The sequence below is a fragment of the Eptesicus fuscus genome, chromosome 10 (assembly GCF_027574615.1).
Source record: "Eptesicus fuscus isolate TK198812 chromosome 10, DD_ASM_mEF_20220401, whole genome shotgun sequence".
In the NCBI taxonomy this organism is placed as follows: domain Eukaryota; kingdom Metazoa; phylum Chordata; class Mammalia; order Chiroptera; family Vespertilionidae; genus Eptesicus; species Eptesicus fuscus.
In genome coordinates, this window is record NC_072482.1 from 45,964,684 (window position 1) to 45,987,005 (window position 22,322).

General features: G+C 46.8%; 1 protein-coding gene across 3 annotated transcripts in view; it reads left to right on the plus strand.

The window, feature by feature from the left end:
* Window positions 1-22,322, plus strand: part of ANKRD6 (ankyrin repeat domain 6) — a 158,686-nt gene that overhangs the window by 94,822 nt on the left and 41,542 nt on the right. For all 3 annotated transcript variants that reach the window (XM_028134124.2, XM_008149432.3, XM_008149206.3), the window contains exon 2: window positions 881-1,144. In XM_028134124.2, coding sequence (XP_027989925.2) covers window positions 1,025-1,144 — 120 coding nt within the window. In that variant the 5' untranslated portion in view covers window positions 881-1,024. The remainder of the gene's footprint in view (window positions 1-880; window positions 1,145-22,322) is intronic.

A 22,322-nucleotide genomic window follows, 5' to 3' on the forward strand; every position in this document is an offset into this window, starting at 1 on the left:
ATCAGGTCCTTAAGCGTTTCTTCTTGTTCGGGAAGAACCCTTCACCTATGAAGTCATTACCGCTGCCTTTGGCTTAGTGTCGTGGTGGCCCAGGGGTACTGGGAGGAGTCCGTCTTTAACCTTCTATTCACGTGGCCATTTGGTGGAAAGAAGAGCTTAAGTTTACTCCTAGTTCATGCCTCCAGACCTCTGCTCTCAGTGGCCTAGAGGTGGTTTTCGTAGGCCATTCATTGCTCCCTGGTTAAGCTGGGAAGCCACTCCTAGCACAGTGGGCAGTGCCCTGTCAGTGTGTCTAGCGTCCCTGCTGTTTCTGAGGCAGGTTGTTCCAGCAGCAGTTGGACCCGGGAGACGGCCCGGGCCTGTGCCCAGCTCTCCATCTGTTCCAGAACTCAGGAAGCTGCACGATTTGCAGTTTGAGGAAAGAATGAAGGGAATGACAGTATACGCTGGGGGGAAATCCTACTCCTCAGGGTCTCTGGGGCGTGCTCCATGGGAACCTAACCTGCCAGGGGAATTAGCATGATAGCCATGGCCCAGAAAGCCCTTGATGATCCTACATAGCACAGTTACCTGCCCAAGGTGAGTCTGGAAACCAGGTGATGTGTAGGGGATTGCCACAGAAATGCAGAGCAGACCTCAAAGTTCTGGCCATAGTCCTCTGACGAATCCAGAGTCCCCTGCGAGGGTAAAAAGGAGGGAAGGTGGCACTGCTAAGGTCAGGTGCTTTGCTGTGCCGAGTGTTCTTCTTGCTGTCCTCTCTCCCCCAGCTCCCCTCCCCTGCCATGAGCAATCAGCACATGCCCTAAAATCAGAGAGAAGACGTGTGGCCCGTCCTGTGTGCTGCGTGGCACTGATGGCAGCTTTGTTTTGTAACCCGTAGGTCCTGAAGATGGCATAGTAATAGAGGCACCTTCCAATGATCGGGAGCATCTGTCCCCGCGGGTGCCGGCCCGGGCCAGTGACGTCGTGTGGAGCTGAAGGGACGTGTCTACCTCTACCTGGAAACCTCTTTCTCTCCTAATTCATGAGCCAGCAGGATGCTGTCGCTGCGCTTTCAGAACGCCTTCTCATAGCCGCATACAAAGGCCAAGCGGAGAATGTGGTTCAGCTCATCAACAAGGGCGCCAAGGTAGCAGTTACCAAGGTAACAAGAGGGGAGGAAAATGCTTTAGCCATCCTTGGGGAAAAGCCTACCTCTTAACCATTGTCCACAAAACTGTCCTGTTGGGCTCGCAGCTTTCAAAGAATTGGCTCCCTCCCCTCCCCCAGTGATGGAGGTTTGGACAGAAGGAAGGAGGCTTGAAAATGCTTTCATTGTGATCTTTCAAATGGAGTAACTTGTAATTAGCATTTGACAGTCTTTAAAGTCACAGCATGGCTTTTTCTCACCTACTTCTTCAGCCACAAGGACAGGAGAGCTCTCTGGAGAAGTCGGGACACAAAAGCTTGTAGGGTAGGGTATTTGATAATCACATTAGATAGGCCTCCTGGGGAGGTGGACCCTCTGCTATGCAGAACCTCATCCCCATCTGTACAATGACAGACTTGGACCAGATGACCACAACAGCCTCTTTGGGCTTTGAATTCATGAGTCAGTGAGAATGTGTGGTAAGTGTTGGAGGACTTTGCTTACCCCTCACCAACAGATGCCACCCGGGTAGACAAGAGAACATAATGGGCCAAAGGGCAGTTTTGTTGCAAAGCTGAGCAGAGGCAGGTTCTGCACAGTTAAATGACAGGTTTAAATACATAGACAAGATACGCACTTTACAGTCCTCTGGAAGAGTTCTCTTTTCATCTCCCCTTTAGAGATGAGGAAACTGAGGCACAGAGGGATTTAAGTAACCTGCCCAGGGTCCCTCAGCTGCTGAGTGGCAGAATTGCAACTTGTATCCACGGAGTCTGGCTCCAGGGCCCACCCTCCAGGCCACCCCCGGGGGAGCCGTGGAGAGAGGCGAAGTTTCGTTTTCAAATAGTAACGCCTGCTAACTTCTGGCCTCCAGTGGCAAAGATTGGCCGGCTCACATTTTGAGTGATTCACATCTAGTCTCTGTGTTTCATGCTTCCAATGTGTGCTTTTAGCAGCACTTCCAAGCAGTTAACTCAATGCTGGCACTGCCTGCCAGGAGATAGCATCAGGCCTCACCCCTTCACATGCCAGTGGCAAGTCCAGGCGTCTGACCAACTGACTATCAATCGGAGGTTCCCATGACCCACTCCTTGGATTAGATTAATTTGCTAGAGCAGCTCTCAGCACTCGGGAAAAGGTTTTATTTACCAGATTACTAGTTTATTTTAAAGGGATTTAACTCAGGAACAGCCAGATGGAAGAGACACACAGGGCAAGGTATCGGAAGGGGCACAGAGCTCCCATGATTTCTGAGGTGCCTCCCTCCAGCACCTCCCTGTGTTCACCACCCCAGACGTTCCCTGTCCTTTGGTTTTTATGGAGGCTTCCTTACATAGACATGACTGACTAAACCATTGGCCACTGGTGAATGGTTCAACCTCCAGCCTCTCTCCCCTCCCTGGAACCGAAAAGTCCTAATCCTCTTAACTATGGTTGGTTTCCCTGGCAACCAGCCCTCATCCTTAGGGGCTTTCCAAAAGTTACCTCATTCTCATAAATGCAGGTGTGGTTGAAAGGGGTTTGTTGTGAATAACACACTCCTTTCACTTTTTTTTTGGCTCTGGAGCTGTTTCAGGAACTGATGACAACAGACAAACTATTAGAATGAAAGATGTTCCCATTGCTCTTATCACTTAGGAAAGTCCAAGTGTTTGGGGAGCTATAAGCCAGGAATGGAGACTAAGAGCAAATATGCGTTTCTGTACGTCACAATATCACGATGCTGGTTCGAGAGAGAAAGAGAGGAAGTCGTAGCCTACTCAAAAGTCCCCCATTGGCCTGACATCACTCTACACAAATGTGGCGACTAGGTTGCTAGCTGTGTGGAATTGAGGGTGAAGGGTGTCATCTACCCATGGTGCTTCAGGGCCCAGCCTGGCACAAATGGGAGGAAGGTCATGGACTCCCTAGTGAGGGCTCAGGCTCACACATTTGAACTCTGCTGTGTTTGCTAATTGTACAAGTTGCTTAACTCCTTTGAGCCTCGGGTTCCTTATCTGTAAAAAGGGGATAGCAATACCAACCTTTCAGGGCAGTTATAATAATCACATTAAAGGACATAGCTCATAGTCTGCAAGTTCTCTTTTTAAAATAGACTTCATCATTTGCTTTTTTAAAAAAGTTTTTAAAAAACAGTTTTATTGAGGTATAATTTAACATGCAAAAAAATTCAACCCATTTTAAGCGTACAATTCAGTGGTTTCTAATGTATTTACAGAGTTGCACAATCATCACCATGTTCTAATTTTAGAACATTTCTATCACCCCAGGAAGAAATTTCGTATTATTTAGCTGTCATTTCCCATTCCTACTCGCAGTTCCTGGCAACCATTAGTCTACTTTCTGTCTGTATAAATTTTCCTTTACTGGACATTTCATATTAATGGAATCACACATTGTGGCTGGCTTTTTTTCACTTGACCTAATGTTTTCCAGGCTCATTGTATTGTAGCATCAGCATTTTATTCTCTTCTACTACAGAACAGTATCCCACTCCATGGATATGGCACATTTTGTTTATCCTGTCATTGGTTAATGGATATTTTGGGTTGTTTCCAGTTTGAAACTATTATGAACAATACTGCTATGAACATTTCTGTACAGTGTTTGTGTAAATGTTTTCATTTCTCTGGATAAATACCTAGGAGTGGAATTGTTGGGTCCCTTGGTAAATCTATGTTCAACGTTTTAAGGAACTGCCAAGCTGTATTCCAGAATGGTTGCACAATTTCACATTCCCATTAACAATGTATGAGGGTCCCAGTTTCTCTGTATCTTCACTATTGCTTGTTATTGACTATCTTTTTTTTAAACATAATTTGCTTTATAATAGTTTTCTTTTTAATCAAAGTAATGCATGCACATAAGAGCTTTAAAAGTGTAAGTTCCACCGGCTGGCATGGCTCAGTGGTTGAGTGTCAATCTATGAACCATGAGGTCATGGTTCAATCCCATCAGGGCACATACCTGGGGTTTCGAGCTCAATTTCAGTAGGAGGTGTGCTGGAGGCAGCCGATCAATGATTCTCTCTCATCATTGATGTTTCTATCTCTCTCTACCTCTCCTTTCCTCTCTGAAATCAATAAAAAATATATATACTTTTAAAAGTAAGTTCAAATACTGCTGGAGTTGCCTGGGGTCCCACCCAGGACAGGGAGACCTATCTTCTCAGCATGTTCAGGCCAAAGCCCACAGGAGGGGTGTGACTTGATAAAAAAGCAACTCTGGAGCCCACGTTAGTGTGGAAAACAGCCTCAAGTCCACCTTTCCCCACTGATCTGTGGATTTCTGTACTTGAAAAGATGTGGTACTAAATTCAAAGAAGGAAACAGGAAATAATAAAAATTAGTGCAAAAATGAATGAGATAGGAAATAGAAAAAAGTTACAGAAAAATCAATGAAACCAAAAGTGGGTTCTATGGAAAAAGTGACAAAATAGACAAGTCTTGAGCTAGATTGATCTAGAGACAAAGGGCCTACTGACAGCTGTCTGGGGATCTCGCTTTACTCGTATCCTAGGGACTCCCCTTGCCACTTTTATATAGGTTGATTTTCTGTTTTCTGGATTCCACTGTCTTTCTCTTTCTTGGTTTACTCCCTTGTTTTGATGTAGTACACCTCTAGTACAGTGCTGTCCTATATCTGTGCTGTCTGATACGGTAGCAACGCATGGCTATTGAATACTTGAAATGTGGGTAGTGTGACTGAGGAATTGAATTTTAAATTTAACTTTAAATAATTAAAATTTAAATGCCACGTGTGGCTGTTGGCTACCATATTGTATAGCACAGCTCCCATACCTTCCTGAAAAATGAATGTATGGGAGAAATCGATTAGTACTAGACTCAATCTATTGCCCCTTTCTCTCCCACATTCTCTGAATCCAGTTGTGTCACAATTTTGAACAGATCCATAATTAGTGTGATTATGTAAATGCTATTCATTGGTGAGCCAGAAGTATACTATAATTACATTTCCATTCTTTTATAACTTGCTGTTTTTCCTAGAGTTGATCATTTTTGGAAACCAAGATGGCGGCATAGGTTAAACACCTAACCTGCAGCCGGGCACAACAATTTCAAAAATACAACTAGAGGTCAGAACGGACATCGTCCAGAACCACAGGAGAGCTGGCGGACTGAAATGCCCACAGCTGGGGGGAAGGAGAAGGCCACGGGGACAATCGGGGGAGCCGTAAAAGCCAGAGTTGATCATTTTTGCTGGAACCCACGTCACCCTTACTTGGGTAGCGCATATTCCCTGAGCTTCCTAAGAAAAGGAACATAGGAGAGAAATAGTTTGAGACTCTGTATGTCTAGGAAAAAGTCTTTATTCCACCCACTCACTTAATTGACAATTTGGTGTGAAACCTAAGCTGAGAAAGAATTATTTGGCTTAAGAACTTTGAAGGCAATGCTTTATTGTTTTTGAGCTGATAGTATTGCTGTTGGAAAACTCTGCCCTTTTAAGGCCTGCCCATTCAGAACCCAGCCCAGGAACCACCACCACCAGGAAGTCCACCCAGAGAACAGTATGCTACATGGAACTCACTGTCCTCTCAACTGATGAAACACTTGCTGTTTATTCGCTCTGTGTCTCTCATAATTTGAGTGCTCTGTGGGTGCTCAGAACTCCCCAGCAGACCACCCCTCTAACCTGGGTCGGAGTTTCTCTCTTATATTTCTCAGTGTTTGACACAGAAGAAAAGCACTGGAATTTGGAATCCAAAGGTCTAGGTACAAGTGCCTGCTCCACTGCTTATTAACTGCTTGTTGATGTAGGCCAGGGTTTCTCAACTTCTGCACGATTGACATTTTGGGCCAGATAATTCTTTGTTGTGGGCGATGGTCCTATGTATTGCAGGATGTTTAGCAGTATCTCTGCCCTCTACCTATTAGATGCCTGCAATACTCCCTCCTCCCTAGTCATGACAACCAAAAATGTCTCCAGACATTGTCAAACGTTCCCCTCCAGGAGGAGGCGGCATTATCACCCCTAGCTGAGAACCCCTGATGTAGGCAAATTTCTTCTTAACTCTCAATTTCCTCACAAAACTTAGAAGATTTCCATAGAACTGAGTGTAACAACACATGTTGTCACGGTTATAAAATTTAAGAAGGCACACAATATTGGGTGTGTGTTTTTTTAATCCCTCCAGTGCCTAGCCCAGTACTCCGACCATAAGCACCATAACGGTGTTCCGTGTAAATTGCTTACTTCTCTTGTAGGAGTTCTACAATGATTTAGTCTTTTAAACCTCACCTCAACTCTCTAATCCTCATTACACAAATGAGGAAACTGAGGCAAGGAGAGGTTAGGTAATCCAACCAAAGTTCCTATTCGAAAGTGTCAGAACTGAGAATGGCCCCCTGGCCATCTGGTTCTGTAAATGAAACGCAGGTTCCGCTGCCTGCCACGGAGAAAGCCACATTCCTGAGACAGGTGCTGGTGCAAAAGGAAAGGAAGAATGATGGACTCCCGTGTCAAAGACCATCTTCCCTGCCTGTTCAAGCCTGCGGTCGTTATAGGGATAGGGGGAGAGGGCTTTTTTTTTCTATCCACTTATCTTACTAGCTTCTGGCACACTCGGGTACTATCCATTTATTTTTCTAGCTTTTGGCAAGCTCAGGCCCTACCCATTCATCTTTCTAGCTTTCAGCACGCGTGTGTAAGAACCTCTCCCTGCCTCATCTGGGCTAGTGGGGGAGACTCCCTGGCTCTCTGACTGTCCCAGGGGTCCTCAAACTTTTTAAACAGGGGGGCCAGTTCACTGTCCCTCAGACAGTTGGAGGGCCGGACTGTAGTTTAAAAAAAATTATGAACAAATTCCTATGCACACTGCACATATCTTATTTTGAAGTAAAAAAACAAAACGGCAAAAACACCTGCATGTGGCCCGCGGGCCGTAGTTTGGGGACGCCTGGCTATGCTAACAGTTCCACAGGCTTGCTCTTAACCGCCATGTTCTACCTGTGTGGCTTATAACTTTGGGCTGTGAACATCTGTGGGCTGCTTATTAGAGCATCTTCCTTGGCATCTTACACATAGAATCTGCAAGTGTTTTACTGGCTAGGACTTCATATGCCCAGGTACTTTAATAAAGCTATATCCCAATAACAATACTTGTATGTACATAACATTTTACACTTTTCATTTTATTTTCACATATGTATTGCTCATCCCCAGAACCCTGTGAGATATACAACTTTTCTTTTTAGAGTTGCGAGGAAATGGAGGCCCCCAAAAGGAAGGGACTTACATAAGTTAGGGAGTAACAAAGCTAGGACCAGAGCCAGGAACTCCTGGCTCCTGTGCAAATGTCCTGTATGTTATAACTGGAGCTTCTTATGTCATCATAGGGGTTTTACTTAGTAGCTAATAGTATATGGTTATGAATCCTAACCCACCAAGTAAGGGTGGCGTTGTCATGCACAGGACAAGTCATCAGAGGCAATGGGATCGGGATCTAGGAATTGGTGTAAGAGCTACACATAAAATTTTAAATTCTTATCTTTAAGAGAAAGGCTCATTGAGAACTCTGATTTTTCCATTTGCATAATATTCATATTTAGATAGATTATGTTCACATGTGTTGACCAACACATTTTCAGTTAGAACGGGTAATCTGACAAGGACGCTGGGTATCCTGAGAAGTCAGATATATCCCTGGGGTAAATTGTCTGGCTGTTAGAGATGGAAACTCAGGATCTTCCAGTAACTTGTCTCCGATCCCCTCACTTCTCTGCCACTGATCTCACCAGAGTCACCTATTATTTCATGCACCAACAAGTACTAAGTAAGCACCTGCTTTGCACCAGTGAACAGTCCAGGAGAAAAAAGTCTTGGCCATCATGGAGCTTGTGTTCTGTTGGAGAAAGTGACTACAATTTGAGTCTTGCCTGCCCTTCCCTTCCCTGAACTTTCCCTTGGCTCCTTGATGCTTCAGTTCCTGGTTTTCTTCTGCAAAGGCACTTCTCCATTTCCTTTTGCTCTTCCTGCCTCTAAATCCAACTTTCCTCAGGGCTCTGAGCCCTTATCTGCTCTCACTGTGCACACCCACCCTGATTGTACCACCTCTTGCTGGTCACCACGCCACCCTCTCCAGCTTGGCTCTATCCCTGACCCTCGTGTGGAGCTGTCTTCATAGGCATGTTTATATGAATGATCCACAGGTATGCCACAGGTACTTCAAATCCAAATGCCCAAGACACCCTACACATGCCCATTCGGTTCTCATCCCATGGTCTCTATTAATGAATAGCACCCCCATTTGCACAGTCCTTCAAGCAGAAGCCCGAGGACATCCTCCCTTCTTTCGGCTCCTAAACATCCCTCCACTTACCCATCTTCTCAGTGACCCAGTGCTGTTCATTCTGCCTCCTCATTTTCTCTCTACTCTGTGCCTTTCTAAGTGCCCACATGGACACTTCTTAAGATGTTTGATACGAAAACAGAAAAATTGGTTTTCTTTTGCAAGAAATCCTTGGTTTTATAAGAACCAAGCTTTTGTTTTATCCTATATAATAAAAGGCTAGTATGCAAATCAACCGAACGGTGGAACGACTAGTTGCTATGACGCACATTGACCACCAGGGGGCAGACGCTCAATGCAGGAGCTGCCCCCTGGTGGTCAGTGTGCTCAGCCAGAAGCCAGGATCACAGCTGGCGAGCACAGCGGAGATGGTGGGAGCCTCTCCCGCCTTCGCAGCAGGCAGACATCCCCCGAGGGGTCCTGGACTGCAGGAGGGCACAGGCCAGGCTGAAAGACCCCCCAACCCCCAGTGCATGAAAGTCGTGCACCAGGCCTCTAGTATGAATATATTCTCTCCACAATCACCTCACATTTTAGTTACATATTTTCACATACAACTTAATATTGTTACCTCAAGCGCTAGAGGGTTTGGCTCAGTGGATAGAGCATCGGACTGTGGACCAAAGGGTCCCGGATTTGATTCTGGTCAAGGGCACATACCTCGATTGTAGGCTCCTCCCCAGCTCAGGCCCTGGTCGGGGCTTGTGCAGGAGGTATTCAGTCGATGTGTTTCTCTCACACCGATGTTTCTCTCTGTCTTTCCCTCTCTCTTCCACTCGCTCTAAAAATCAATGGGAAAAATATCCTCAGGTGAAGATTTAAAAATATATATATATCTATATATATATATCTATATATATATATATATCCTCGTTACCTCAGTACCAGTAGATATTTTTTAGTCTGGAAAAGCCCTCTGCACAGCTCCTGATGCCAAGCATTGACCATGTAGCTGGAGTTGAAAATCTATAGGAATCCATAGGTAGAGCATCTTTTCTAGAACTTTTTGGAAGCTGGTCCTTGGGATGTTTCACTGCTGCTCTTGTTTTCTCCAAAAGTAACCGGACGGTGAACTATAAGTAGCTTAACCTATCCGCTATTGGTGGATATTGAGATTATGTTACTCTGCTGCTGCTTGTTCTGAGGTCTTACTGTAGTGTGGTTACGTCTGTGGGAAAGATTTGTCTGAGTGGCCCTGCCGGGTCAGGGCACGCATCCCCTTGTCACTGACGGCTGGAGCGGAACTGCTGTGCGTGAGGGTTGTCCCGGTGTGCACTCCTGCGGTGGCGTGAGGGAGGCCCATGAGGACTGACCTTGAAGCGCATTGTGACCAGCAGTACTGGGCTCTCCCTTCCCGACGTCTCCCTCCTCCCTCTTCTCCTGAACTCATCCTGCCTTTCTGGCATTCTCTCCAGGAGCTCTCTGCTCTGGCTAATTGGGCCTATATTTAGCCTTTGTTCCTCTCAACTTCAGCATGGGTTCCATAGAGTTTTCTCCTTTTCACTCTCTGGGTGGTGGCTGGGGCCAGCTGCCTGGGAGAAAGGCCAGGGAGTGGCTGATGGGCGGGGAGCAGTGGAGTGCTCCACACCTCTCCTCCCCTTCCTCACCCACCACTCACAGCTGGAAAACAGGGTTCCCTCTGGAGGCCACACACAGAAGCCCAGGGTGTTCTCACCTGTTCAGTGAGGGCGGGAGCCTGTGCAGAGCTGATGCAGCCCGCTGGTCCTGCTCCAGGCTAATAGATCTACACACTCCATGAGGGCGTCAAGGGTGTACAGTTACTGTCAGGTCAAACCTGGAACCTGACAATGTGCCAGGAATTGAACCCATGACCTTTCGGTGCATGGGACATTGCTCAACCAACTGAGCCACACCGGCCAGGGCCAAAATTCTATACCCTTTAAACACTGACTCCCCATTTCCCCCTCCCCTGGTCCCTGTCAACCATGTGTTCATTTTCCATCTCTATGAATGTGTCAACCATTTGAAAGTATTTCCCAATTTTTTTCTTGGCAAGAGTACAGGCAGTGAATCACATTTATCAAGTCTGTGACCTTAGCCAAGGTATTAACTACCTTGAGCCTTGGTTTCCTGTCTATAAAATCAGCATAACAACACTTACCTCAGGGATTTGTTGTGAGGATTAAATAAAGTAATCCATGCAGAGTGCTTAGTATATGTAATGAGAATAGAGAAGAAACTCAGTGGATGGTTGTTACTATTATCATAATTACTGTTTTCTCACTTGAGTTCATGGGCCGCAGGCATGGAAATTCCATTCGGTCAGGAACTTCTCAGTGTTGGCTGCGAATGTGATCACCTGGAGAGCCTTCAAAATGCTGATGCCCAGGCCCCACGCCCAGAGGCTCTGATTTAATCGGTCTGGGGTATGGCTTGAGCTTGGGTGTTTTTCAGAGCTCCAGGCGACCGAAGGAGCAGCCAGGTGGAGAGCCTTCACCGCTCCAGGTATTTCTCCCTGACGGCTCAGAGCCTGCCTGTGGGGTAGGACAGCACTGTCTTTTGAGCACTGAGCCAAGTCAGTGGTGACAGCCTGGAAGTCATGGCTCGTTGCAGTGCACCGTGAGATACTGATATCTCCAACTAGAAACAAGTTGACTAGCAGGAAATGCTTGTCCCAAATATGGGAAGGCAGACACATGCTGTGAACTGTTGTGTGGCTTGCCTATGAGACAGTGCATGGAGACTTACTGGGTCAATGCTAAGAAAATCTCAGGAAGTGTTGATGTATTGTGATGAGGGTGTTAATTAGGCAGGCGGCACAATGACTGTGTTTCCGGCAAAGGTAGGGAGGTCCCCAGGAGGTGTTCCGTGGGGGAAGGAGAATGCCCTCTCCGATGGAGAGGGACAATGTAGGAACCCGTGTAGTCAGACATTAGCCGTGCCTGGGCCTATGGGGAGATGGACTACAGTTGAGGAGAGCAAGTCTCAAAACTTGGGATGAGCCTTCAAAACTGACGTAAGCATCTTAGGAGAATTGTTGAGGCCGCTTGGAAGGGGAGCCCCAGAATCGGGCCTGAGTCTCTCCGCGGCTCTGCCCTCCCTCACTGCCTCTGAGGAATTCTTGGGAGTGGTGCCCTGCTCTGCAGAGCCTTTCTGCCCCCCTCCTGCTTGCATTTAAGGTGGTGGTCAGTGAGGGTGGAGGCAGCCCGCACTTGCCCTCCCTCCTTCCCCAGCTCTGGGCAGCCTGGTGGGTGTGTTGGTCCAGAGGCCCCTCTGGCACCTGGGTGTTGAACAAGTCATCCGCCAGATTGCATTTTGTTGCCTGAGCACCTGCATTTAAAACTGAAGCCTCTGCACAGATTATTGTGCCCATTTAACCTCCGAAAGGCATATATTTAATAGGTCCTAACAGTCCAGAGGAGACGTCGTAATGTGGCACAGCTGGGTGCCAGCATTTTAAAATCCTCGATAAATACGTACCTGTTTCTTTTCTGAACGAAATGCATTGGAGGATTACTGGTTTCCAGGCCAGTAATCGGCTTGTTGTAAGACTTCCAAAGCATCGTCACCTGCTGCAGATTATTCTCGGAGTGCTGTGAATGAAGACGACCGAGGAAAGGGGCTTTAGAAGCTTCGAGTCACCCACCGGGCCTCTGCTCCGATGCCAGGGCAGATGGTCTGTTGGTGAAGTCTCTGAAGCCCCTTATTCGTTTTTTTTCTTCCTCTTTTTTCTTCCTCTTAAGCTATAGTGATTTAGGTTTCAGAAAATAAATTAAGTCTGGAATTTATTTGTAGACTGGAAATTCTTTCTCACAGGCCTGTCGATTTGTTTCCAATGAGAATTGGCTGTTGTATGTTTAGGTTGTTATAAATCAAGGATCTAGGGCAGATGGGTGAGTAGGTGGCGGTGCTTGGTTTTCTTTTAGCCCATGTTTTCATTGAATCGAGCGCTATATAAAGAATTAGACACCGTGAGCAAGTGAAATTTCTCCCTAGTGCAAGGCTGGTTCAACATCAATCAGTGTAATCCCCATATCAACAGCTGTCTCAGTCAGCTTGGGCTGCTATAAATAATGCCAGTCTGGGTGGCTTAAGCAGCAGACATTTATTTTTCAGTTCTCTAGGCTGGGAAGTCCAAGATCAAGGCACCAGCAAGTTGGCTCCTGTGAGGGCCCTCTCACTGTCTTCACACAAGATGGAGAGAGAGCTCTGATCTCTGTTCCTCTATTTCTGAGGACGAAGCCCATCATGGGGTCTCACATTCATGACCTCATTTAACCCTAATTACTTCCCATAGGCCCTGTCTCCAAACACTGTCACATTGGGAGATAGGGCTTCAACATATGCATTTGGGGGCCACAGACATTTTTCCATAACAACAGTTTAAACAAGAAAAATTATATGATCATATCCACAGATGCAGAAAAGGCATTTGGTAAAATCCAACCCTCATTCATGGTTTTAAAAAAAAAAAAAGCTCTCGGCGAACTAAGAACTGAGAACTTTCTCAGCATGATAAAGAGTATCTACAAACACCCTACAGTGACTATACTTTATGCAAATTGAAATCACAAGAAAATATCGCTACATTTATCAGAATGGCTAAAATAGAATACACTGACTACATCAAATGCTGGCAGGGATGTGGAGACCCTGAACCTCTCATACATTGCTGGTGGGAACATAAAATGATACAGCCACTCTGGAAAATAGTCTGGCAGTTTCTTATAAAACTAAATATGCAACTACTATACGACCCGGCAATGGTACTCTTGGACATTCACCCAAGAGCAATGGAAGCTTATGTTTACACAAAAGCATACAAAGAAATGCGGTAGCACTCTTATTTGCAAGAGCCAAAAACTGGAAAGAGCCCACCTATCCTGCAACGATAGAATGGTTAAATTATGGTATATCCATACCATGGGATACTACTCAGCAATAAAAAGGAACAAGCCATCGGCATATGTAAGGTTACACACTGTTTATTCCATTTATATTGACTAAATTAGAGAAGTGGAAAAAATTTATATTTTCTCAGGGGCTAGGGATGAGGATGGGGGACAGTTTCGGGAAGGTAGGTGGGTGTACTTGGAAAGGGGCAACAGGAAGTTCCTTCATGACAGAGCTGTGATGTAGCTTGACTGTATCAATATCCTGATTCTGATACTGTGCTATACACTGAGTGGCCAGGTTATTATGATCTCTGAACGCATAATAATCTGGTCACTCAGTGTACTTATGTATAAGGAAAAGCTTGCAAATCTTGATATGTCAAGGGACCAGGAGATAGTGGCCCCCAGCCTCTGGCTAGTAAGTCCTCTGCTTCTTTCTAACTACCCACAATGCAGTTCTTATACATGGAAAAACCTTATTTTAAAATCCAAACTCTGTGGTCAGTCTACACTGAGTGGCCAGATTATTATGCGTTCAGAGATCATAATAATATGGCCACTCAGTGTGTATAGTTTTGCAAGACGTTATAATTGGAGGAAACTGGCTGAAAATGACGTGGGAGCTCTCTGTATTACTTCTTAAAACTGCATATAAATCTATAATTATCTCAGTAAAAAGTTTAATTTTAAAAAAGTACAAAGGGAAGGCAGGGATACCCGAAGGCTATAATTAGAAGCTATTCATGGCCTATGGGCCACAGTTTATCAACTTCAGCCTCAGGCCAACCCAGGAGTCCCAGGTTCTTGGAATCAGTCCTGTGGCTCCCTGCTCAGTCAATGAAGGGGCGCCCCCAAGCCCTGAATCCCTCCGATCTTTCCACTGCCTTGAGTTCTGGAGGTGTGCCTCTGGTGCTTTACCCCCTGAGAGGGTGTACCCCCACCTTATTAGCGTCATGCCCTGGAGCCGTGCTCTTAAGGTGCCCCGTGTGGGCTGTTGTGCTGCCCAGAAGGAGCAGAGAGTGTCCCTGGGAAAGCGGAAAGGAAGTCTGGGTGAGCACTGAGCTGGCAGGGGCCGTGACCTTGTTTATATCATCCTTGAATCCTCAGTACTCAGCCTGGCTCTCAGTAACTGTCTGTCAAGTAAACTATACCTCCTGTCTTAGCTACAGAAGGAACTTCTCAGATACACATGCAGGATACAGCTCTGTGCCAGAGAGAAAAGGGAGCTGCCAACCCTGGACTCCACGAAGCGTGAGACCTGCAGGAAGCCTTCCTGCGTGGAGGGGAGGCCAGACCAGCCTCCACTCTGCCCCTGGGCGCTGGGCTTGCCCCCTGCGGCTCTCTCACTTTGCTGGCCAAGCCGGACCCTCTGTCAATGCGTAACCCACTGAAAAGGTAGTCCAGCCAGCTTCCTGTGAGGAGCATGAGGGCCCGCGACTGAATGCCTTATCGCCTGGGGACAGATGCACTATGGGGACCAACGGAGTCCTTCACAGTCATTCACGTTGCTTGAAATATTTTGGTCCTGCTTGTTGGTGGACCTTTCTAGAAGCAAGCCCAACCCTGGTAGTTACTGGATCACCTGAAAAGGAATTCACTTATTAATTAAGCCATTATGTGTGAATAACTGACTCCTAACACTATACACTTCAAATCGTCTCTCCCAGTTATTTATGATTAGTTCTTCATCCCCAAAGTAAGACTTACAGAAGCACTATGAAGCTTTTCGGTATAAAAAACTGATCTTTTTACAAAGTAGAATTGTTACTTTACAACACAATCCCACTACCCAGGCGTGATTGGACTGTTGACCCTCAGTGCGGGAATTTTACGTCTGCCCCCATTACATTTTATGTTACTAAAATTAGCCTGTTCTTCCCGCCTGAGATTGTCTTGAATCCTGATTTTTGTCATCCATGGCATTTACTCCCTGGCTGCTTCCTGTCACCTGTAGTCTGATTAAGATGTGATGTGTCCCTCATCCAGGTAGACAGAAGACAAAAACACATTTCCAACAAGGAAAGAAGGCTTTTTAAACTACTATAATTTTTCTACATGTAAAGGTTTATTTTCTCACTCTCCTTTGATCTATGGTGCTTTTTCTTTACCCACTTTTTTTTTAAATGTCTTTATAACGCTGTCTTTATTAAATCATGAGCCTAAGAAGGACTTTGAAGTTTTGCACCCACCTCTGCACCATTCCAGGCAGTGAGACTAGGCATACTGTCTGTGAGAAGAGGCCCCTGAGGGCACCTAAGAAAGCTGGCAGGAGTCTTTGCCATTTAAAACCTAAATGGGGGCGGGGGAGGGAGGGGCGCAATGGGAAGATATGTACACACGTCATACCTTAATAAAAATAAATACATAAATAAAATAAAAACCTAAATGAGGGGCCAGAGACCAGGGTTCCAGCGACGTGCCGTTCGGCCTCACATTAGATTTGAGATCTTGAAAAATCGTTGAAGCTGTTCTCCTTACTATCCTCAGCCAAATTCAACTCTCCAAGACCCTGTTCAATCTGAATATTACCGTGTTTCTTAAATATGTGCCACTCTTATTTTACTAGCTTTATAACCTCTTGTTTCTACATCTCTCTTTCCTGTTTTCTTAATGCTACAGATAATGTAGACATTACTTGCCTCCAAAAAGACTGCACAGTTTTACAAAATAGTCATAGGGATGTAAAGTACAATTTAGGGAACATAGTCAGTAATACTGTAATAACTGGGTATGGTGCCAGACTTACGGGGGATCACGTCATAAGTTATATAAATGTCTAACCACTATGCTGAACACCTGAAACTAATATAAATGTCAACTGCAATTGAGGAAAAAAAAATTTACATTTAAAACGACTATGCAACCCTGATCTATTATGGTATTTATCTTGATCTGAAAATTCAGGAACTGTTGTCATTTTGAAATTGTTATATTAATCTAAGCTAAATTCTTCCTGTTAAACTGTTTTCCCTTGTGTGGGTCACATCTATGCAACTGCCCTCCTTATAATAACAATTGTTTCATTTCTTTGAGCTAATGGGTCTCAATTCCTCTATCCTTTGCCTCACTTCTCTGTGTGACCTTGGACATAAGCATGTCAGCAAACAAACATTTTGTTCCAGGAATGGCTAAGCACCAACATCCTTCTTTCTCACTTTTTGGACTCATTCTGGGATTCATCATTCATGGTCTGAAAGGCCTGCCCTTTAGTAAGAAGGATCCGAGACCTGAGCAGGAGAGAGGAGCTGTGACCCAACTTCTGAGTCTTTGCTAGATTAGGGAGTGACCAGATCTCGGGCCAGGGCTCCCAGGCCCAAGGAGTCAGTGGGAGGGAAGAATCTTTCCAGGCTTGTTTCTGTGGGTTGTGGTTCTCAACTGATGCCTGGTCCCCCTCCCGGGGCTCAGCCCCTACCGAGGGAGGTCTCTCCTACATAAACACCTTGCCTACCTAGGTCTTCCTGGGCCTGACCAGTGAGAGGGTTAAGCAGCATATCTGCACACCTGCTGGGAATAAAACACCTCCACTTCCTTTCAAGGTGCATTTTAAGCTGCTTACTTTTGGCTGGGCTCCCTTGTCATCCTGTTGACAGGAGATCTTTATCTGAACAGGAATCCTCCCCTGGAATGTTCCCTGACATAGTCCCGCCCCTCCAGGTGGGCGTTGGCCTCTTCAAACTGTGCAGCAGGGACCATTTGTTCTGCGCCCCCTTTATGACCACCTGTTAGTGTAATTTATGGGTCACCTGCTTGAACAGGACTCGCTCCGCTCTTCTTGTGCAGAAGTCCTGCTGGAAGTCGGGACCCACAGGGCTCAACCTGCCAGAACAGAGCGGCACCCCAGACCAGAGCCCGGAGCTGTGGACAGCGCGGCCACCTTTCTGTGGTTGTTGCTTGGCAACATCTCCAGGCCCTTTGCTGTTCAGTTCCCCGGAAGTGAACAGACTCTGGCTGAGTCTGTGCCTCTTCGTGGTTGGATCAAGGGAAATGCGTGCTCTCTGCAGAGTCCTGTGTCCTCTCACCCCTGTCCGTCTCAGATGGCCTATCCTAATATTAGAGGGAGTTGGAGGAACTAGCATCTTCAAAGGGTGAAAGGCAGAGGTTCATAACCTCTGGCTGTACATTATAATCACCTAGAACTTAAAAAGAACCCACAACAGCCCAGCCAGTGAGGCTCAGTGGTTGAACGTCGACCTATGAACCAGGAGGTCACAGTTTGATTCCCAGTCAGGGCACATGCCTGGGTTGCAGGCTCGATCCCCAGTATGGAGCCTGCAGGAGGTAGCCGATTGATGATTCTCTCTCACCGATGTTTCTATCTCTCCCTCTCCCTTCCTCTCTGAAAGCAATAAAAACATGTATATTTTTAAAAGTACCCACAACAGACCCAACCTTAGGCTGATGGAATTCAACCATTTGGAAGTAAGGTTTCCGATTTTTTTTTGTTTTGTTTTAATTTTCAGGTGACTAATGTGCAACAGGGTTGAAAAGCAGTGGTTTATGTCAGTTGTTCTCAAAATGTGGTCCCATACCAGCAGCATCTGCTTTTCCTGGAAACTTGTTAGAAATGCTAATTCTGTCTGCACCGCAGGCCTACTGCACCTGAAACTCCATAAAGGGGCCCAGATATGTCTGTGAACAAGCCCTCCAAGAGATTCTGCTGCCCAGTAAAGTTCGAGAGCCACTGGTTTAAGGCATAATGTTAATGCAGAAAGCAAGTCCGTTTTATGTGACCTGCGACTATAACTGCACAAACACGTAAATAGGAAAGGTGCACTGAAAAGTGTGGATAAAGTGGTACTAGTTGTATTGGGTGGTCGTGTTACAGACGACTTGCATTTACCTTTCAAATTTTTAGGAATGTCCCTCTATTGTTTATATATATTCTTTTAAGATCCAGGAAGCCCTGGGTTGTGGTGAAGTGGGCTTTTAGTGTTTTGTGCTGGCAGGTGCGCATGAGAGCATCATGAAGAATGTAGCGGGAGGAATGGCTCTTGCTTGGACAGGCCCAACACGGCGGGTTTCGCCCAGGGGCCTGTAGCTGCTCCGGGGGGAGTTAGCCTGGCCCCGGCTCTCAGCCCGGGTCACTCATTAGAACCACCTGGGGAGGTTGTATGACAAATGATGCCTGAGTCCCACCACAGGGAGTTGGGTCAGAACCTCTGGAGAAGGGGCTCAGGGAAAAGCGGAGGCTGATAGACGGACAAATGGACCAGCCTCGCCAGGTGATTCTCATGTACAGTGAGAATGGAAAACCTCACTCTGTCCTTGAGGTTTTAAGGAAAGCAGGTTATTTCCAAGCACCTTCCGAGGTCAGCATGTGGGAGTCTTGGAGCTTCTTGAGGTGAGACACAAAGCCCTCTGCCAGGGGACAGCCTTGCCACCACAGCAGCAGAATGGGGGGTCCGCATGAGGGCCTGATCAGACAGCTAAGGGGTGAGTCCAGACTCTAATTACCTGTTGTGTGACATAGAACCAGCAAGAGTTTTCTCATTTGTCAAATGGGCTTAATGATATTGCCTACCACATAGGTCATTGGGAGGACTGACTGGGCAAGTACATGTAAAATTCTTAGGATAGGGCCTACCATGTGCCTCATACATGTTAGCTACTCTGTCCCTTGCTCTTGTCCTCATTACTGTTGTTCTCCCTGGACCCTCCAGGGCCTGCATTCAGTTGGGTAGAACTGGTCTTTGAGGAAAACTGGGGTAGGACCCAGAACAAACTGATGCTTCTAAAACGTCTTCTTCTTCTCATGCATAGTTCTTAGCCTTTTCTCCTGTCCCCACTTCTCCCACTGGCCAGTGCTAGGGGCCTGGAGGGGAGCGCAGTTGCATCCTTGCGTCTGTCATTCCAAGTCCCCGCTAACCGTCAGCTTTTATCTGCGTCCTCACACGGGGAGCATTCCAGCCTCCCCATGTGTCAGGTGTGACCTTGGAGTGCACCTGGGTGCTGGGTGGGAGCAGCTGCTCCCCTTCACAGCTCCACTTTTGCTGTTTTTTCACTACAGAACGTTCTGGAAAACCAAGTACATTGCTGCTCGTCTCTCGCTGTCCTCCTTTGGGGGGTGGTGGTGATGGTGGTGGTGTGTGTGTGTGTGTGTGTGTGAGAATATGTATGTGTGTGTCTAAGGGGGTTGGTCTTGTGTTAGGAAGGCCCCAGGGACAGGCGTGCACAGCTTTTGGCTCAGTAGAAACTGATTACTGCTGCCTTGGCTGCTGTGATGTCGATACCAGAAAGGCACCAGACACATGAGGGGGACACCGAACCTCCTCAGAGAAGCCCCCATGTCACTGTGCAGCTGCTTAAGTGCTTGTGAAGCCCCCGGGATGTCTGTCTCCTCTGACATCCCAGAACTCAAAGTCCACAGCCATGCCAAGCTCTCCATTCCTCTGAGGTCAAGCCTGGAACTATGGGATTTGCTCCGTGTCCTTGGCAGCCCCAGCCTGCCCTGTGGTTGAGGAACACTGGATCGGCCCCCCTGCTCCCCGACCCCAGCGTCAACTTGCTTCATCATTTAGGGAAGGCACAATCCACCCTCGGGGAGATCACAACCTAGTTGGAAGAAGTCAGCACTGAGGGTGACACCCAAAACAGAATGTGGTGGGTCCCTAAAAGGGACCTTAAGCGCTGCAGGGGTAGAGGAGGGAAGGCCAGAAACATTTCTTCTTGGAGAATCGGAGAAGGCATTGTTTGGAGGACATTCCCACCAAAGGAGTCTTTCCTAGCAGGTACACAGACTCGGGACTGTGGACTGTGCTTCAACAATGGAAGTGGGCGAGTGGATCAGCACCGGCTGGTAGAACCTCCACCCTCCTGCGAGGGCCCCCCTGGCTGTCCCGAGTGACCCGAGATCCAACTCTGCAACTTCCACCCTCCTGCAAGGACCCCTCTGGCTGTCCAAGTGACCCGAGATCCAACTCTGCCCCGAGGCATTTGCCTTTGAAAATATGTCACTGGTCTTGGCAGAGGCCAGGCTGTGGGGTGTCAAGGAGGAGAGGGAGCAGTTGGGTGCTTCAGGGTTAAGGCCAAGGACAGCCGGAGGGGAAGGAATCCGTGTTAGGTGGTGTGTGTTACCTCATTTATCCTGCTCAGTCCTGTGGGTGGGGGTGGAGGCCCTTCTATGTCACAGGTGAGGAGACGGGCGTGGGAGCGTGCGGTGCACAGAAGCACACAGGCGTATGAGTCAGAGCTGGGATTGGAATTAGACCTGTCCGGCCACAATGCCTCGGCCTTTCCTCTCTGTGGATTGGGAAGGCATCTCCAGCCGAGGGCCTTTTGTCAGTGCCCGCCCGGTGCGACCTGGTGTGAACAGCAGTATTCCGTCTCCTGACTTCGGATGATCTGTGTTCACTCAGACAACATTTTCGCCTCCTTGGGCCTTGCTTCCCACCAGTAACATCTGATTGCTGACGAGGCTGTCCCTCAGGCCTCCTCTGACACCCAGGGGCCCCTCGGCCTGGGGCCTGTTTTCCAGCCTCTCTCCGGGCAGCTCCCCCCTCCCCCCATTCTCGGTCTGTATTTTCCAGTTGCTCAGACACACTCTTGTCCCATCCTTCTGTCAGCCTTCCTCGCACACGTTTCTCCTCACACATGTAACGACTTCCCTGTGTTGCAGAATGCCTCGTATCCTTGACAAGGACACACAATGACAGATGGAGCCTGGCACAGGGCCAGTGAGCGGCACCCAGTCATTTTGCTCCATCTGATCGGCTGTGGACATTTCATTTAACGAATCAAGGTTAAGTAGCAGGCGCTGAGCACAGTCATCAGCCGAGGACGGCCACTCTTCATCTCAGACATTGCTTTTTTATAAAGGCTTTTTATATCCCACTTTCTTGGGAATAACTTTTTCTTAATTAAGAATTCTAATTTTGAAGTGAGCTCTGACCTCTTTCCAGAATCAATCTAGTGTTTTGATTGCATTTCATGGGTAGAAATGAAGATCCTTTATTGTTTGCTATTTGTTTTCCTCCACGGCTAGTTGCCCATGGCAAACTGACACTTTATTGAAATCATAAATGGGTGTAATCTGCTAGAATATCAGTAAAGGTCTTTGGGAAGTCTTATTGAGGTGCTAAAAAGGACTTAAGGACCCATGAGATCTGAATCCTCCAGTGTGTTTCTGCATGGCTGGGGGCCAGGGTGAAATGGTGCTTGAAATTGAGGGGGATGATGCTGAAACCGGTTTGGCTCAGTGGATAGAGTGTCGGCCTACGGACTGAGGGGTCCTGGGTTCGATTCCAGTCAAGGGCACATACATTGGTTGCGGGCACATCCCCAGTGGGGGTGTGCAGGAGGTGGCTGATCGATGTTTCTCTCTCATTGATGTTTCCAGCTCTCTATCCCTCTCCCTTCCTCTCTGTAAAAAATCAATAAAATATATTTTTTTAAAAATTGAGGGGGATGGGGCGCTATCTTCACAGTGAACTTGAGGGAGGAAGCAAAGGGGACATAATGTCTCCTTTAGAATTCGGAGAATTCGGAGTTTGGCGCAGTCAGATCTCAGAAGTTGTTTTATACTGAAGAGGGTTATTCTGGGTGTTACCCTCAATGTCATATATGAGGAGCTGCATGCTTAAGGCAGGCGAAGGGAATGGTCATCTCTATGACCCAACAATAGGGCTAAGAAAGCCTTCTCAGGTGCATAAGGAGACGTCCACACAATTGTGTTCTGCAAACCACTAGAAACAGCCTGCATGTCCGTGAGTAGGAGACTGAGTGAACAATGAATAAAAGAACGGAAGCTGCATGTGAGAATATGAAAAAAAAAATCTCAAAAATATAATGTTGGACCCAAAAATTGCCAAATGATATTGTACAGTTTAATACTTACTATTTATGTAATGTTTGGAAACAAATCAATGTTTATATATTGTTTATGGCTACAAACATGTAGTGAAATATAATAAAAGGCAAATATAATAAAAGGAATGTCAAATTTAAGAGTGGTTGCCCAATGGTTCAGTGGTTGAGCATCAACCCATGAACAAAGAGGTCTCCGGTTCGATTCCCGGTCAGGACACAT